Genomic DNA, 20138 nt, shown 5'->3' with positions numbered 1-20138 from the left:
ATCAGCCTTATCTTCAAAATATTTATCAAACACAATCCGCACAACATTCTCTCCTTCACTCTTCTTTGAAAATGTGGAAGCAAGCCATTTTTTGGAAACAAACATTTGCTTCAAAGAAGCCAAATTATCGAGAATGCGTTGCAATGTCAAAAAAATCGTTGCAAACCTTGTGACGGCAGGCCTGACAATTTCTTTGCCATCAGTGTGCTCCCTCATTAGGCTAAGGACCCATGGGTGATTGTATATGTATTTTGTCACCTGTCTTGCATCCTCCGCAACTGGAGTGACCCACTCAAGTTTGCCCATGTCCTCCAAAAGAAGGTCAAGGACATGTGCTGCACACGGGGTCCAAGAGAGAGTGGGGTGCCTCTGTTGTAGGAGTTTTCTTGCCAATTGTAAAAGCAAATACTAATTAGTTTCCAACTTTTCAAAAATATCAAACTATTAAAAATTCTTGTTGTGAAATTCACAATGCACATGCAACATAAAATTACGGTTTACTTGCTGATACATATGCAACAACATTGTCTGTGATGATTTGCACCACATTTTCAATGCCAATCTCTAAGACCATGTTCTCCAACATCAATGCCAATGTCTGAGCATTTTTTACCTTGTTGGAGGCATCGATTGATTTCAGGAACACCACATTATCATTACAGCAGGCCAAAAAATTAGTTATGGTCCCGCTCTTCCCATCTGTCCACCCGGCAAAAAGAATGGTGCAACCAAATTTTGTCCATTCTTGTTTCTGTTCCTCAACAAATGCTTTGGCCCTCTCAACAGCATTTCCAATAAGCCTACAAAAACAAAATTTAGTTATGTCTTAGATTGTTAGTAATTTAAAATTGATTTAGACTTTAGTAATTAACATTCTAATTTCTAGATAAATTAATTAAAATTTAGAACTAAGTAAAAAGTTAAAAATTAAAAGGAAATCGAGTGTAATAAAATTATTCGCTTACCTGCCACCCAACACAAAACGAGAAGGGGACTTGTACCCCTTTCCTGCAACTGTCAACCCTGTGGCTAAAGCCTCCCAATAGGGACTGTCAACAACACTAATAGGAAGGTTGTTGAAAACCCAGAAATCTGCTAGTGCATTGTCCAACTGGTCATGGACCTCCTTATTCCATCTAGTGGCCTCTAATGAAGGTTGTGCACCAGGTGTGTGCCTCGGCACAAAATAGCTCCCTATCTCAGAAGCACCTGCTGATCCTGATGGTGCGGAAGTGCTAGGAGGTGTAGGAGTGGGAGTGAGAGCGGAACTCGTGAAAGAAAAACCACCCTGTTTGCGGACACACGGCCCACGATAAGAGCCGGCCATGCTCTCAATGGCTGCCTCCTCTTGAACATCAATGAAACTGCCCTGGGTCTCTGCTATGGTTGCCCTGACATGCAATTTATTCCGCTCTCTTTGCAATTTATTTTGCTCTCCAGCTGCGAGCAAGGCATTTGCAAACCTTTTTATTTCTTCTGTTGTACTCTCACAAAGATTCATATCATGTTTTGAGATCCCTACGATGTGATATTTGAACCGGTAAATGCCCTCGGATATTACTTTTTCACATCAAATGCAAATCACTTTGGTTGGTTCATCGGGTGCTTCATAGGCATATTTCCATGCTTGATCTCTGGCATTCTTTGGCCTAGTGCCAATGTAGCCTGAGGGGCATGGAGTCAATGGCCATTTGTCTGCCATAAAACTGCTGCGGGCTGCCTACACATACAAATTTTAAAAAAAAAACTATAAATAAATTATAACAAGATCAAAGTTAACAGTTAAACAAATAATTCAAGCAACATTCCAATAACAACACCAATAAATTGAAATCCAAATAACATTCAAACAAACTAGCTGCTAGGGTTTCAAATTTTTCAAAAAAGTGCAAATTTCTAGCATAAATTCGATCTAGAATGGAAAAAAATGAAAATGAATGCATTTAATCTTGCTTACATTGATCAAATGCATTCCTAACTAATTAGGAATGTATTTTTATCCATTTACATGCAAGAAAAAAAAATACAATCTCTTGCAAAAATAAAAAACAAAGATTCAAATTACTTACCTAGTAACGAAGAAATCGAATCAAAAGGCCTCCAAATGCACTCGATTCCGCCTGTTTCTTGCCAAGAACTCCTCCTCTATCCTCTCCTCTTCAAAACGCCCTAAGCAATGTAAAAACAGAATGAAAAAAATGTGTTTTTTTGTCACTTTATGTGACTGCTGGGTGTGGGCGATTTTTTTGCAACAAATCGCGATTTTTAGGGGATTAATCTGTGATTTTTTGGAAAAAATCTGCAAAAAAAAATTGCGATTTTTGGGGCGACTAAATCGCTGGCCCCCAAAAATCGCGATTTTATCTCGTATCGCCAATTAATCAGCGATATTCGCATCTATGGTTTTGACTACTAACAAGCCAATCTCCTTCCACTTCCCTTTGAGCCTTCTTGAATCCTCGACAAACTTGCGAGTGTTGTCATAACATACCAAAGACGCCACAACCATGTCTTCACTAACCTTCAACTGGTTCTTAAAGGTATGCATTTCATTATTGCTCTAGTTGAAGCGGTTCATCGTCTTGTAGTGTCATCTTAGGTTCCTCTAAATTCATGTCATGGGTATTAGAAATATATGGTTCATCATACAGAGATTCCAACTTGCTATTACTTTGTGTGCAACTGACCTCATCAACCTGCTTGTCAACACTAACCTATACGTAACCTCCCTGTTGAGGTACTCAATCTCATTCTTTCCTCTATTTTGCTGCTCTAGATGAAAATCCATGTAATCACTGAATGATAAATCATTCTAAATTCGGGTAGGAAGTTTTTTATACTCTCTATAAATGTTGAGTATTTCTGCTCTTATATCAGATTCAAAATTCTGGGCTAATTGCACTTGTAGCTTCATAGTACCTTTCAAGTTTGTAATCAAGGCAATTTGACTTGCTTCTTATGATTGCCTTTATATCCAAATAGATCCCAACTTCTCAAACCTAATAGTATCTGTCCAACTGTAGTCTAGTAGTGACTAAAACACTTTATGGCATTAGCCTTCCTTCTTTCCTCCGTTAGTCATTCAAACTGTTGAAGCACCTTAATAGCCTCCTGTGATGCAACATCACCCACAACTGCTGCAACATATTGGATTTTAGAGGCTTCACATTTGCGTGCATGTATACCAGAGCATTTTCCGCTACAACATATTTAGTTTTAGCAATTGCATCTATTTGAAAGTTTCAAAGATATTCTGAACAAGCTGATGTATGTTTAAAATATTTCACATGTCTTGAGCATCATGTTTTGCACAACAGCTTATATCTCAATGCAACATGTAAGCAAACTCAAAAGGTGGTGGGATTTAGCTTCAGGACCACCAATTGCATTTGCTATAAAGTTTCTAAAGCCTTTTCATCAATTCCATTTAGCACTCACTTGACAAATCATTTGATTTCTTTATTCGAGGTGATCTCTCTTCAAGGCATTATGTCAAACAATTCAGGTGCGTTGTCTGTAGCTTTAACATTCTCCTTAGTGTTGGAAATGTATGCCACTGCACTATACACCCATGCATACCAACAAGGCTACCGAATATTGTGGTCTTGGCATTCCCCTTTTTTGGAATGGGCTTTCAATCCACTAGTCAATAGAAAATGAGTGTGAATCAGTAGCTCTTGTTAATCCTATTAAAAAATGCCTAACTCGATCATGAGTTTCAACACCATATACATTCTAATTCCCATGGGTCTCCTTTCATGTCTCAATTTTATGGATGCCGATTGCTTTCACTAAACATTCATACGTTAATAATGAGATTGTCTAGTATGGGTGAACAAACTATTTCATTCTTCCCAATCGCTAGGACCTTCAATTACGGTGGATTGCTTGCACAGAGCGATGTCTTCAGTAGAGATTGAATATGGAAGCGATATCTTCAATGATATAGAAACATCAACACATCTTAAATCACCTTTGGACTTGGAAAGCAACAAAGACGTTGAAGAGAAAAGATAGAATATCATCTGTGAAAGATCCCAAGTCTATTCCAAATGCTCTTCAATCATTGATTATCGAAGCTCCTCTTGGTGTGCCTGATGAAACACTGTCATAGAAAGGACATTCTCAGTTTGAATTTTTTTTTGAGATCATAAGAAACCTTCAGTCCAATACCACAGTAGCACCACAACAGATCTGCAGAGTACACAAGGTGACAACTGATAGTAAACACCCAGTCTGAAACAAATAAAAAATTTGCTCGTAGTTCTTAAAATATTATAACTCTTGAGTTGGGTAGCGAGTATGTAATGATAATGCTAGTCCCTACAATCGGCTAAATATTAGCTCCCGGTGGTAGTATAAGGGATGTATTAGGACTCCCATGTATTCTCCGCTCTGCCAGAACCTACGACAAAATGTGAACTGTCAACCATGCAAGTGCTTTGTCATCAATTTTGAAACCTGTCTCATAAAAAAAAAACACTTGTTATCTTTTTAAGACTTATCGATGTCAAGGAATTTATCGATGTGTACTAATAATTCCTCCACCGCTGTTATTGAAAAGCAATGATACACCTTCCTTTAATAACGCCAACGCCAACTCTTGGAGTTACCACTCTTTCAGTGGTAACGGTTCTTTGAACTTTTGTAGGTCAGACTGGGTTCTTCGAGGACGATAATGTTTGTCGAGAATATGCCACTGGCACTCCCATCCAACACTTTACGACAAGGTTTAAACTTGTCTCTTCATATATTGGTCTAGTCCTAACAATTTGATTTCAATAAATGTTTTGCAGATATTTGATTATTTGACTACTTAGTGATCATTCGAACAAAGATTACTACTACAAAACCACTGCTTTCACGGAATCAAATTGATGAGATGCTGACATTCAAAAAGGTAGTTATTGAGTAATTTGGAAGATCAGTTATTGTTTGAACTTTGGTGATAGTAGACACTTCAGCGGAAGTCTACCAAGTAGTTCTGAGTGTTACATTAAGGATGATTCACAACTATGCTTTCTTCACACGGCTTCAGGCTCGGCAAAACAATATCACAGTTGGCACCAATACTTCGGTGATTGCCAACTTTAATGTTCTACGTAATACAAAGTATAACACTCATGCGGCTGAGGGAAGCTTGCCTCCATGGGCGATACCCGATTGGATTGAAAACTTGCTGTACACCCAGCTACTGTGTACTCACCCTAGCGGCTCTGGTGATAAACTTAGATGCTCCCGCGATGAGCTTCGAATGTAATTTCAGTGGTATTATTGTCTGCTCAGAAAATTCTCTGCATGTCATGTTTTTCCTTCATGTATTCCTTCAATATGTCTAACTCCTCATGTAGATTGTCTCTCCCTTGGGGAAGTAATGAGCATTCTCGACTTCTGTACAATATACTATCATTAACCTTCTTTGAACAGAATCATGAACCTGTTGTTTGGGGTTTCCATAACAGCAAAGACCGGATGTGAATGACTGATCATGCCATCTTTTTGGTTGTGTCGTCCCATCAGCTGCCTCACATGAGTCCAAGTCTCTAGTTGTGGGTTATTGTTTGGATGACAATTCTGACCCTCCACCATGTATCTGCACTCTCACTATTATACTCTCCCTCACTTCATGTGGGTGATCTTCTGTAAGCTTAGTCTAGAAAATAAACTATCATCGTAAAATATTTATCAATGTAATATAGACTTTGGCCTGCCCAAAATATCAACTTCTGAAATTTCTTTATTTTCCAATAGAAATTCCAGGACTGCAACTAATTATATTTCCTTTGTGAAATTTACTGATTCTTAATATCACATAAAACTTCAACACTCTCAGAATTGAAATTATCAAGACTCTGCAATGTAAACCCCGCAAGCTAGCAGTATACATAGCTCTGATACCACTGAAATATCCCAAATTGGATATTTACTTGATTTTTCCTCAAAATATATTCAGAACTAAACATATGTAGATGTATTACATAACACCATAGAAACCAGTAGAAACTTCAACAAATATTAAATCGTTCTTTCTCAAAATGCTACTCAAGATTCAAGCATATAAAAATGCATTACAGACCCACAATATAAAACCAAACAACTCTCATAAAATTCCTCAAACATGTTATTGCATTATACAACAGCAACACAATAACCAGTATTCAGAATCCAATCTTAAACACAATTTTACAGTCAGATTGGAACACTAAGAGAAGAACCTGTAAGTGCATACGAGACACTTAAAGTGACGTCTCCACGGACAATGGATTTGCGTCCACTGTCTGCCGGCACAAGGGGTTACGTCCTCACACTGGCTGAAAGCTGAAGCTTTCTTGAATAACTCTCACAAGAGAATTGAAAGCTAAATCATAAATCAAGCATGCCAAATGAAAGAGTCTCTTCTCCTTTTATTCTCACAGCTGTGACTCTTCGACTTCCCTCTGGCTTTTCATCTTATCTCTCCTTGTCATCTTTAGCCCACTTTGCATATTAAATTAACCTTTTATAATAAGAGTCCACACTTTCATGGTTAATTTTAATATCATATAAATGTGTCATTTAATATTTCTAATGTCCCAAAAAGGGGACATTACCTATGTTAAGGTTCTATAATGTTTAAATGACATACTTTGTGCTTAGTTTCATATGAATGACATGTATATTTGCAATTTTCAGTGTATATTTTACAATTTCCCTATATATATAGCCGTCCCCATTTGCATCCCCCCCCCCTCTTTCGTGCCCCCAAAATTGCCAAAAAAAAATTGCCGTCCCGGAAATCCGTCCTGCCATCTCTGGCCCAGAAACTTGGGGGAACATAGATTCAAATGCAAGATTGAAAATGAGACAACAAATGAAAAGAAAACTTTCCTTAATACTTTTTATAAATGATATGTTTTGTGAACTTTAAAGAAGCTCAGCAAGTCATTGCAACACTAACAAAATCAAGCAAAAATTTTTGGGAAATAAGTGTGAGCAATTTTTTCTGGATACAAGGGCAAATGGAGGTTCATGTGTTTGGGGAATTCTGTTGATTGCAGAGGATAATTTTTGTATATTCTAGAAGTGAGTGTTTTCTTGGACTTTTTAAAATTGTATATGTGCAGTCAAGTGTTTTTTGTGGTTTAGTAACATATATGGACAGTTTCTTTTATAAACTCAGGCACAACTGCAAACTAAAACCTTCAATTTTTGCAGGCGAAGAAGATAGTGAATGGAAATATTAGCAGATTCCGGACACTTTATAAAGATCAAATTCACCACCTTGCAGAGACAGGATTATTGAAATTACCTTCATCTGCTGGTGATTTTCACACAAAACTTATTCAGGTTCTAATTTTGATGAGAACTAATAAAGACAATTATCTTATCTGAGGCTACTAATTGAAAAAATTGTCATTTAATATATATGATTATTATGCACTTTTACTGTTCAATTTATTATGCCTTTGCTATAATTATCCAGGATTCCAGTGTTTCAGCAACTCGTTCCCTTGTTTCAGCTCTTCCTCCTGCTATCAGGAGTAGAATGGGTGCAGAATTAGGAGAGAAGATAACAATAAACAATTTTGGTATGTGCAGAAACTATATTTTTTTCCATTTTGTAAATTGATTAATGCTAGGAATTTAATACAACTACTGATTGTTGCAGGAAGGGAGGTATCTTTAGTGGTTGTCAAAACAAGAGAAGATGCGGCAAATTCAATGCAAAGAGCGATTAAGAGCATAGTCCGGGTCTCTAGCCTAAGGCAGGCTTTTTCAGGCTGTCTGGCTGCAGGTGGAGTAAATGCAGCATCCTATTTAGCAAAGAAGGTGTTAAAAGCATGGCGGTCGAGGTAGTAATTAGTAACCACCATCAACAACTACAGCCATATATCCAAGCCATAAGATTTAATGCGACAGTTGGAGATATCATGATTCTGATTCAGTAATACAGTTCATTGAAGGGACTGGTATCGACTCATCCTCATTCATTTTGTTTGGCTGCTATTCTTGAACCCACTTCTAATGTCCACATCAGAGTCTGGACCTAATTTGTCACAAAAGTACTTTTCTGCTGTTTCAAGCATCAAACTTTCCCCATTGAGGGAATAGTTGAAAGGCCAGAAACAAAGAGACAAATCACCCATGGTTGTCAAGTTGCATGGAAGCATGGCATGGCAGTTTGCAGGCATGTCTGTAACACAGGATTTTTTTTTAAATTTAAATTTTACAAAATTGAGGTTTCATTTAATTTTTACAGAAGGTACCCACTGATAACTTTGAGGAAACGTTAATTTTTTCACAACTGTTGCACAGCTAATATTATCTCGTTAAAAGGCATTTCATAGATGCACCGATTCTTGCAAATTTCACATTTGGTGGTTAAATGTTGTATTGCCACTTAAATCATCTAGTATAAATCCATAGGAATTCTTACTTTTGTTAGATTGTAGCATTTGCTGATCTAGAGTTTTCATTCATTGCATTTCATTGGATTTGGACCATTTAGTCAACATATAATTTTTTAAATTCATACTTGCATAATTCATCCAAGATTTACTGATTCCTTCTGCATACAAACATCATCATGTCAAATTTAGCAATTGAAAATTGTCTTGTAACATTTTAGTTGGAGTATTGACAGAGTTGCAGTTCACCAGGAATTAATAGTGATTTTGAAATCCTCAAGTCTCAATACTCCTTGATTTTCTTGGAGACAAATGTGCCCTCCAAACTTTAGTATGATCTTTATCCATCAATCCATTTTGGTCTTCATTTTGCAATAGTACCCTGGATGCCACGCTTTGTCTTATCAAGCATTAATTTCATCTATTGATATGGATTCTTTTGCACAAAGGCAACTCTAATAGAGAAGATGATTAATAGATGAAACCTCTCAAGAAGGAAACTTTGATTTCCATGGTTATGGGGCCTTCATTCTATGGTCAAAAACATTAGTGTCCTGGGTATAGGATCTATGTAAGTTGATGGCCTTCATAAAAATCTTAATGATGCTGAGATATAGTTTAGTATGATCTTTATTCATCAATCCATTTTGGTCTTCATTTTGCAATAGTGCCCTGGATGCCAAGCTTTGTCTTATCAAGCATTAATTTCATCTATTAATATGGGTCCTTTTGCACAAAGGCAACTGTAATAGAGAAAATGACTAATAGATGGAACTTCTCAAGAAGGAAACTTTGATTGCCATGGTTATGGGGCCTTCATTCTTTGGTCAAAAACATTGGTGTCTTGGGTATAGGATCTATGTAAGTTGATGGCCCTCATAAAAATCTTAATGATGCTGAGATATAGTTTGTTGTCGCATTTTTCAAACTGAAAAGGAAATGATATTCCAGGAGTGTCCATGATTCACAGACACAATAGGGTTATCCTTTAAAACTTGGTTCTCAATGTTCAGTTTGTTGAAATACTGGACAATTGAGAGCTGTGAAGCAATGGCCAATATTCTTTAAATAGAACTTAACAATCAGTGACCCGCACCATATCTTTGTCTATAGCAGAAACATTATCTGCATAAATTCATAAACCAAATCACAAGAAAATAGAACAATATGTATATGTCACATAACATAGATATGAGTGGAAAACTCCTAAAAAGTAGAAAATCATTCGGAAGCTAAACTTTATTAAGCCTCAATAGCAACCTTAATGGTTGCAATTTAGGAGCATCAACTTGTTGTGAGGTTTTCACATCATCGCCCCAAAATTTTGGGGACTCCCTTTTTCTCAGTTGCCTTAGTTTTTCGAAGTTGTCCAAAAGTTTTCGATTTGAAAATTTTACACTTTGGATGCCTTCAAGCCAAGAGGGATGTGGTTGGATTTATTTTTTCACTTGGGGCGAAACTTGATTTTTCAGAACATGTAATTTTATCTTTTAGGCCAAATAAATTTTAAAGACAACATTTTTCGATGGTTAAAACAATATTTGGTAGGATAAATTTGCAAATTTTTAGACTTACATGGATTTTCGAAATTTGATATAATTGTATAAGCTTGAGCATTTTAAAATGATTTTTTTTAGATTTAATTGTTTTGGAAAATTTTGAATTTTTTGGTGAAAAAGGAAAATCTTGATAGTGAAATTAAAATTGGAAAATTGATTTTGAATGTTAGAAAAAATGATTTATTTTGGTTAAAAATTTAAATTGCATTGCAAAATTGAAAGTGGATTAAATTGCAAAATCTCATTAAATTGGTTGAAATATTGCCTAAAAGATTTTTAAATGTTGAAAGAGATTGGTAAATTGGAATTAAAAATTGATTTTGGCTTGCCAAATTCAATTTTAATGATATTTTAATTGCCAAAACGGTGTTGAATGAAAATTTTGGCATCTTCTAGGCTTTCCTTGTTTTATTTTTGCAATTTTTGATCACAATTGGCAATTAAATGAGTTAATCTCACTTTGAGCTAAGTAATTTTAGCATGACATTTAAATTTGGGCCATTAATAAAGATGTTAATTTAATTTTGTTTTCATCCAGGGCAAGTCGGCCAGCTTGGAGAGACATGGTAATTTTGGTATAAGAGGGGCTCCCCCCTCCCCCCTCCCTCATCTCCTCATTCTATTTTCCTCCTCATGTGTTGGACGATTTTTCTTTAGAAGGGTAACTTGCAGATTTAAGCGGTTTTTGGGTAGATTTTTTCCTTGCTTGGTGGCATTTTTTCTTCCTACATCTTGGGCAAATTTCTCTCTTAGGTGATTTTTTGAGGCAGATCTGAATTTTTTCTTGCTTGAACAATTTTGTGAGGTTTGATTTTCTTTCCAAAGGCTGCGATTTCAACTTCCAAATCTGGGCGATTTTGTTGGTGAGGAGGCATGTGATCCAAGGGTTTGATTTTGGCAAATGTGGGCAATTTCAAAGAGGTCAAAATTTTGATTTTTGCTAGGGCATCATTATTTGCAAGGAGGCTTGAAATTTTCGAAATCTAATCCAAATTAAATAGGGCCGGTTATTGCTAAAAGCAGATTTAAGGTTAAATTCTATTTATTTTAGAGGTGAAGATTGGTTTAAAGGCGGATTCTATTCCTTGTTCTTACTTGGTTCATTTGCCTTATATTCTTCATGCATTCATCATCCACCACTTCATCATTCCATTGATAGGTTGAAGTTTGGAGAGATAAGTGTAGATTTCATGATAGGACATTTGGCAAGGAAGAAATAAGCTAGACCACCCTAGGTTGAAGTTGAGAGATATAAGTGTAGTCTATCCTAAGGTAACAAAGAGGTAGAGATAAGTAGTAGTCCCACCCCTAGGTTGAAAGTTGAAGATTGATAAGTGTAGAGATAAGACTTCGCGAGGTAGAAATAAGTTAGATTCCATCGATAGAAAGAAGGTTGGAGATTGATAAGTGTAGTCCATATCATTTAGAACGAAGGGGCAGAAATAGGTATTTAGTATGGTAGATGTTAGTGTAAGCAAGAAACCAAAGGGAACGAATTCCAAAAAGGACAAGGAAGACATGATGCTTAATACCACATTTTTTTCGGAAGTGAGCCGAATAGGTGATACCAATATCGGTACAGTGAACATGATATAGTTAAAAGACAGATTGAAGGAAGGACAATCCCCCATGACAAAGAAGATCTACAAGAACAAAATTGCACATGCGGCAACTTTTCCTCCTACCTTGCCTTGTTTGGAATTGGTAATGGAGTGTGCATCTTGATTTGATATTGTTACGAAGTCCATCATTTTTGATGAAGGGAAGAGAGTGTTGGCTAACATTGGCAGACAAGTGGTCGAAGAAGCATTTAATATTCCCCAGTATAAAATCATGACAGTGGTAATGATGGATCAGGCGGCTAAGTTATTTTAGGATAATCAAGAGGCTTACTTCATTCATCTAAAGCAGAATTGGTTACATGAAGGTAAAAAGGGAGTTACCAGGTCATCAAAGCTCACCAAGTCGGATTTCAAATCAGAGTATGGTGATCTCATTGTGCTTCTCAACCGGATCATGGGCTTAACTCAAGTTATGCAATTTGAAAATTGGATGTACTTTTTTATTGATGAAATTGAAAATGGAAAGAGAAAATTTGATTGGGCTAGGATTATAAGCAAAAATTTAAAATTGCAACTTGAGACCGTGCAAAATCAAAAACAATTTTATATGGGGTCCTATCTTTTCTATCTGATTGCGAGATTATATGAAAATCTTGAACGTAAGGCCTTAGGAGTAATTGGCAATGGGCCAGGGCAATGTTTGGTGCATAACTGCTATCCATAGCTTCATTTGCACAACACCACGGATTATAAAATGTTTTATGACGCCTTTGCCATGATGACAGTAAGGATATTACAAGGGACATCTGCTAAGAGGCTCTCATCAGAAGCAGAAGCAAAAGTTAAGAGGTATGGGAGTTGGTTCATTCAATTTTTGCAATTCACATACATTAGAGTAGCAAGAAGTACAATTTGTCCCAAGAGACTTCCAAGGTACCCACCTGACAAGGTAGTTTTGATGGAGTTGGCTAGGCAACTTGAGCATTATGACAAAATGACGAAACTTAAAGGTGAGACAGGGATTACCTTTTCATTTGGAATTGACAATGATAGTTGTCCTAATCTTGTTGCCTTTGCAATTGCGGAGAAAGAGTTAGAATGGTATCATCTAGGATGGTATAGAGCAAGACAAGGATTCGATCCTAATGGTCTTATCAAGGCATCTTGCGAAAATACATTCAAACATATTCCTATTGTAGAAGATTTTTGGGCCAATGCACATGATGACTTTTATGTGAGAAAGCTAGCTTTCTAAAGATTGTCAATGAGCATGATGAGGGCAATCAGATGAAGAGGTCTTGATATTCCCGATCAAGTAGAAGATGATGAAAATGTGCTAAGAGAAGATTATGATACAGTGGATGGAACAGAGTTGAATCTAGTGGATTGGGATGATCATCAGGGTCCTTCTTTGGAGGCAATTACAAGGACAGTTGATATGCACACTGAGTCGTGGTACAATGAGAAGTCAAGGAAATTGCAAAGTCAGAGGATATACCTTACTTATGAGAAGATGAAACCAAAGGAAAGTCCAGTAGAGTCAGTTAGACAGAAAGGTGGAGGCAGTAGCCAACAACAAAGAACAGTTGAGCGCAAGAAGAGGAGTTTGGAGGTTGAGAAGAGAAAGGAACATCAGGAACCTCCAGTAAAAAAATAGAATGTAACACCGTCAAGGGAGAGCATAATTGAGGCTAGAAGCCAGGAAGATAATACAAGTGGACAAGGGGTTGCGATAGAGGTGAGCTTTGATTGAGAATCAAGCAGTTACAATGATAGCACTGAGTACTCTCCTCTCTCAGAGAATCAACATGGAGAGGATGTGACAGTCACTAGTGAAGAAGAGGATAGGCCAATTGATATTGAGGAAATAAGCAAGGCGCTCGAGGCTGTTGGCGATGCTTTGCTAATCGAACCAAATCTAGAGTTGAGGAGATGCACTGCACCATTATGGTTAAGGAAAATGATTATGCCAAGAGGTGAGGTAGTGACTGCTTGAACAATTGAAGATATTCAAGGATTAATGGAAAAGGGTGATAGTGAGAACTAGAAAAAAATTGCAAAAATGGTGGCAAAGGTAATTAGGAGCGACAATGATGGTCACCGAAAAGTTCAGATTGCTATACCAATGGTTAGCAAGGCATTGGATGAGATTGTAGCTCAGGAATATGAGAGTAAAGCAAGAATCACAGATAACATGGAATGTGAGGAGATCCAAGAAGACATGGTTTCAATCAGATAAAGGTTGAGGAAGACAAACAAAAAGATTGTAAAGTTGGAAGCTGAGACATAATTTGCATCAAGATTGGATGAGTTGGGGAAGGTTGCCATCAAGAAGAAACATTTGGGCACCCTTGCCTCTCTCAATTCCTTTATCGGATATGCGAAGGATCATGGGAAGACACTGCAAACAGTGAGCAACATGATGAATTCAGCTAAGCTCAAGATGAGGCATACACTTTACCCTCCCATGAAGAAAGTCAACGACAAGCTAGCCAAGTTCATTACTCTGGCTAAAAAGATGAAAGAAAGGGGTATAACTATATTAGAAGATCATTTGATATAAGTTGAAGTGGCAAATTCTCCTTGGGTAGGATAGGTGTTTGATTTTGATTGGTTACTATTTTGATGCCTTCTCATTGGTTGCCACTTTTCTTTTCTTTCATTGGTTTATTGATGAGGTGGGCATCTTCTCATTGGTCGATGACGTGGCAACCCTAATTAGGGTTTCTAGGATCCAATCTAGATCGTTGGTTTTGCCTCTTAATCTCTATCTTTAGTTGTAAATTTGGCCTCTATATAAGGCCATTTGCTCTCATTTGTAAAGGGTTGAAGAAAATTGTTGCTAAGATAATACCAAAATTGTCTCTATTTATCATTGTTGTGACTTGCATGGTGATTAAGAACATTTGGTGTTATTGCATGGTTTCTACTTCCAATAGTTAGAATTAGATTTTCTTTGAAGTTGTTAAAGTAGATTTCATTTCAAGAAAGTTAGTAAGAGTAAGAGTAGATCGATAGTTGCATGGTGATATTAGTGGATGTTTGATATGGATATGTAACTAGGCCACTAGCATTCAAGCGACTTGTTGGGAAGCCTTGCATGGTAAATTAGTCTTTTCCCTTGAATCATTGCATCTATGGAGGTAGAGCCACTGGTTAGCTTTCATCAGATTTGATCCCCGTCCATTTGCTAATCTTTCCATTCATAAGAATAGGAGTAAAATAACAAGTAGTTGAGTAGTCGGATTTCATTCCAAGAAAGTTAGGAAGGTAAAAGTCATTAGAGCATTATTGCCTCCATCATCACCACCATCAACATCATCTGACACTCATACCAAAATCATCACCACCACAATGAGAGCCAAAGTTATCCTTGAATGAACAATGTAAGGCCACCTACATGATTAACCAAAAAATCACATCGATATAATTGAGTTAGTATCCAGAGGCGTAAGGAACATTGGAGTTTTTCTCATGTCTTCATGAGTATTAACTTTTCAAGAGAGGAATTGAGTGTTTGATATCTCATATCAAGTGTTCAATTACTATATGTTATGTAGTGGTACAAAATTGACATCAACACAACTCTAAGTCTCACTAGTAGTACAAAATTCTCACTAACTGCATTTAGGGCACCAACCCCTTACAAGTTTAGGAAAACCAACTCCAATCAAAGAAATACAAATCAAAGCAAATACAAAGGGTTACATTGTTTCTCTATAAATCATTGATCATTCTACTTTTACCTGCAACATAAACTAAAGACAATCAATCTTCTCATACACATATTAAGTCTAGAGATTGCAACTTGGTCATAAACATTTCTACAGTGTTAATCTGCTCTTTACTAAAATTCCATAATCATTGTCATCAAAATTCCAATCAAGAAATACAAATTTACAAGAATCTAAACAACACATCTTTTCTTTGCAATGATACAATCTATAGAATCAACATCTACAGATACTGTTTATGCTTTCCTTGTTTTATTTGAAACTCTCCCCTTATCAAGTTCATATGTACTACCTATATTGTTCTGTATAGTCTTTTTATTAGCAATCACACTAGTTCTTTTGCAGAGAATATTTCATCATAGTTAATAATTTCAGCAAAGCACATATATGGTTTCTCCAATTATCTATGTAGAGTTTTTCCTTGTAATATATCCACATCATACTCTAATCAATTTGTACAGAAAACTCACTCTATCATTTCTTAAAAATCTCTCAACACTTTTGCTAAATATTCATTCTGCCTTTCATACTATCCCCTCTTCAATCATCTTCTTTCAAGATATCATTCTCATCTTTCATCCAATTTTCATCTATTCAAATAAATGTTTATATCCATAAAACCAAAACATAAACAAACTATTCAGCTTCCATCAAGGTAGTCAATGGTTGGAATTTGAAAATGATTATTTTTAAAATTAAAACATCTCACCCATGTATTATAGAAAGTAAATACCAACATTTGGAAATACCTTAATGAAGAATATCATTATACTACTCAATACTGTGCATTTTAAGTTGAATAAATAAAGCTCATTTCATTTTTTTCCCATGAATATGCAGCTGCAAGTTCCTGTAACACTGCTGCCACGAATTGTTGCAAGTTCCTGTCACATTGGTGACATGAAATAAAAACTTGTGAGAATTTAACTCCAAACCTCAAGTGATTTGTCTGTAGTAAGACTTGAAGTATTCAATTCATCTTGACAAGTATCAACCTTTTACAAATGACATATATCCTCACCAGCTATGCATACATCAAATATTCTAACTTGTTCTACATTGAAACTCATTCAAATCAAACTCACTCTCTTTTGTGCACCCAACCTGGATGACCATATGAACTCATATCGCATCATCTGAGTTATCTCCAATAGTTAGACCAACACATACTAAGATTTTCATGCATGTTTCAACTATCTCCATTGGCACTAAGTCCCCTTTTGACAATGCACTTTATCTAGTTGACATCAATGCTAACAACTCCTCTTCTTCACTTGCCAAATGTGCCAACACAATGTCCCTAAGGATCTTCTAATCACAACACATATAGGGATGGGTATGCTACTACTTTGCTGGTAAATTTGAAAGAACGTATAACAATGAATCTTATATATTGTTGCAAAAAATCCATTACTAGATATGATTTGAATCACATTAGATACTTTGCTTTTTGTTCAAGGGTGAAACAGGTTTTTAAGAGTTACAAAACCCTATTTGCAAAATGCTGCTTAACAGATAAACAAAACCAAACCAGCAGCCTACAAACTAACAAAAAGATGACTAACAACAACAAAAATGAAATGACTAGAGAAGCCTATTGCATCTTTTGAAGTGTCTCAGAAGCCTCGTGCTCCTGCTTATAGAAGCTTGTGTGGAGATCAACTAGACATTAAAGTCATTCTTATCCTCCTCAATATACTTTTTCATGCTACTATGTATGCACGGGCAAGGTCCTTTTTCAACCAAGAGACTTAACCTTTTTACCCTTGCCCTTCTTCCCACTACCATTCCCCTCGTTGAATAGTAATTCCCATAGTGTTCTCATTCTTGAGTTTTTTTGAGCTTTTTCAACCTAATTCAAATACCTTAAGCATTGTTGTGGATTGTGTTGTGATTGACCTTACCACTTTTCCCAAGTTCTAATGCACTTTATGCATTTTGTCTTCTAGCTTTGTAATTTGTTTTTCATAGCCATTCTTCATAATGTTAACATACATAAGATTTTTTGTTAGGATTTCAAACCATTTAAACAAATCTTCATTGATTTGTTAGTTCTATTGCATATTTATGTCATATAATAAAAGTTTGACAAACACCTAACAAATCTTAAAAGCATATAATAGGATTCAGGTTGGATAGCTAGTCAAATGCAACCATGATTTCTTTGTAAAGGGTTAGCAAATGAAAAACAATCCTCTCTAACTCACTCTACTCCGTTTATCCATGATTTCTTTGTGAATGACTAGCAAATGAAAACAATCCCCTTTCACTCTACCCCTTTCATCGTAACCAGTCTCATCTTTTAATTTTCACTCTACTCACAACTCTATCTATGATGCCACCCTTTGACACACATAGACAAGGGCTTTAGTTGTCCTTCAAAATTTAATTATTAGTTTTTCTGTAGATGTTAGTGCATGCAAATATTTATGCTTATATTGCGTTAAATCTTAAAGAAAGCAAGTGGATGCAAATAATTATATTGATATTTAATCTTAGGGGTGGAGATATTTATATTATATTAAATATTTGTATGCACAAATATTTTCATATATAATAATTTCTCTTGTTTAGATTAAAGCCCATTGTTTACATAAACTTGCAAAACGTAAACCTCAACGAACTTTAAGATTCAATAAATAAGATATTGAGAAAAAGTTGTTTTGTTTTAATATGTCAAGAAGATAACTTCAAATTGAAGATAAAAGTTTATTCATTTCAACAGAGAAATGATAAATATTTATATTGATATTTAATCTTAGGTGTTTAGATATTTGTATTATATTAAATATTTGTGGGCATGAATATTATTAATTTATAACCAATTCTATTGTTTAGATTAAAGTCCATCGTTTAGATAAACATGTTTACATACATAAATTTGCAAAATATAAACCTCAACAATCTTATAGATTCAATAAAAAAATATTGAAAACACTTTGTTTTAATGTCAAGAAGTAACTTTAAATAGATAAAAGTTGTATTCATTTCAACAAAGAAATTAATTGAATCTAACAAATCATATTTTAACTATGTTAAAAGAGAACTATGAAATTTACTCTTTATATCTTTGTATACAACACAAAGTCATTTAGAGTTGATTGGGGATGAAAAGAAAGTACCAAATTGATTATAAGATGTTTAGAAGAAAAGAAAAATTGTATCATTTGTATATTCATGGCTTAATTTAACATTTCTTCAATAGAAGTAGGATTCTTATTGCATTTGTTGGATAGAAGACACCAAATGGGGTTAAAAAGAGAGTATCAATTTGATTATATGACACTCATTAGTGTAATATTCCCTTTTGGGACATTAGAAAATTTAAAGACATTCATATAATATTAAAATTGACTATGAGAGCATGAATTAAAATTATAAAAGGTTAATTTAATATTATAAAGTGGGCTCAAAGTGATAAGGAGAGATAATATGAAAAGACAGGAAGGGAGTAGAAGAGTCATAGCTTTGAGGATTAAAAGGGAAAAGACTCATTCATTTGGATTATGTTTGATTTATGATTCATATTTCAGGCTCTCTTGTGAAAGTTATTCGGAAAGCTTCAACTTTCATCCAGCCGGAGGACGTAAACCCTCATGCTAGTAGATAGTGGACACAAACCCATTGTCCATGGTGACATCACATCAGGTGTCTCACGTGTGCTTACAGGTTCTTTCTTAATATTCCAATTTGATTATAAAACTGTGTTTAAGATTGGACTTTTGAATGTTCGTTATTGTATTGTTGATCTATAATGCAATAGCATATTTCGAGGTATTTAATGAGAATCTATAGTTTTATATTATTGGTTAATTATAACGCAACTTCATATGTCTATGTTCCGAATATTATTTTGAGAAAGAAAATCAGGTAAATATCTATTTGGGATATTTCAGTGGTATCAGAGCAGTGCATCCTCCTACCTTGTGAAACATATTTTCAAGAAAGTTTAATGAGAACGCCAAACCTACCATTATGTTGGGTTTGTTTTGCATTTGTGAACAAATAAGAAATCACATAGTATCCAGGAGTATATTATTGTTTATGATAAGATAAACAGGTTTTACAGGGATCCTGAAACCTGAAAGTTAAAACATATCAAAAGGTTGATAATAAGTAGTTAAAGACCAACCAAAGAACAAAAGCCAACCAAAGGGCCAATACAACAAATAGAGAAAAAGCCAACTAACAAAAAATCTACAGAAGTCTAACAGTCCAAAAGATAGGAAAATAAAAACCAAAGTTAATCCTCTGTCTTTCTCTCAAGCTCCTACACTGTTTCCACTGCTTCATAGCCTTTGTTAATCTCCTTAGCCATCTGCTCCTACTTCTTTTGACCATCCCTATCCATGTTGCTGAAGGTAATGTCAGCCGTCACGTCCTCTTCCATTCTGGCTTTCTTTGTCCTTTTCCTTGTTTTCATCTAGAAGACCTCTGGCTTTCAACATTCCAATAAGGGACAAGATATTATCATTGATAGAAGTCAGAATGTATATCATCTGATTAGCCAGATTATGATTGTAGTTTTCCAAATTCTGGATTCTCTTCTCAACCAAACTGAGTCAATTCCCCTGTTCATTCAAATTTCCACAATTTGGCATCTTCCTTTTGTTTTCTAGCTGGTATATTTTTTCTTTGAACTCTTCCAATTCATGGTAAAGCCATTTGATTGACTTGAAATTGTCAATCATACTATTTCTAGCATTATTAAGAAAACTCATGCTAGATTCCCTTGCATTATCCGTAATAGCCACCATTTTTGGATAAATGAGATCCTCCAACTGGAGCTGACCCTGTTTTTCTTCTAGAATTTGGAGATTCATATCCTCTCTGACAATACTCATTTTGGAAGTTCTTACATTAAAATTTCTCCAAGCCATGTACCTATCCTTAATT

General features: G+C 35.5%; 1 protein-coding gene across 3 annotated transcripts in view; it reads left to right on the top strand.

Annotated features, from left to right (window-relative positions):
• The window catches only part of LOC149578236 (translocator assembly/maintenance protein), a 64102-nt gene extending 55776 nt beyond the window's left edge, over positions 1-8326 (top strand). For 2 of the 3 annotated variants that reach the window (XM_089827899.1, XM_089827897.1), the window contains exons 8-10: positions 7195-7326; positions 7463-7568; positions 7649-8326. In XM_089827899.1, the coding sequence (XP_089684025.1) occupies positions 7195-7326; positions 7463-7568; positions 7649-7836 (426 nt within the window). In that variant the 3' untranslated portion in view covers positions 7837-8326. The remainder of the gene's footprint in view (positions 1-7194; positions 7327-7462; positions 7569-7648) is intronic. The other variant, XM_089827904.1, reaches the window with a different exon arrangement.
• The last annotated feature ends 11812 nt before the right edge of the window (positions 8327-20138 follow it).

This window comes from Cupressus sempervirens, chromosome 1, assembly GCF_028749045.1.
Source record: "Cupressus sempervirens isolate cs-2001-9-10 chromosome 1, ASM2874904v1, whole genome shotgun sequence".
NCBI lineage: Eukaryota > Viridiplantae > Streptophyta > Pinopsida > Cupressales > Cupressaceae > Cupressus > Cupressus sempervirens.
Note: the sequence above shows the minus strand (reverse complement) of the source record. Positions and strands in the feature narration are given on the sequence as shown.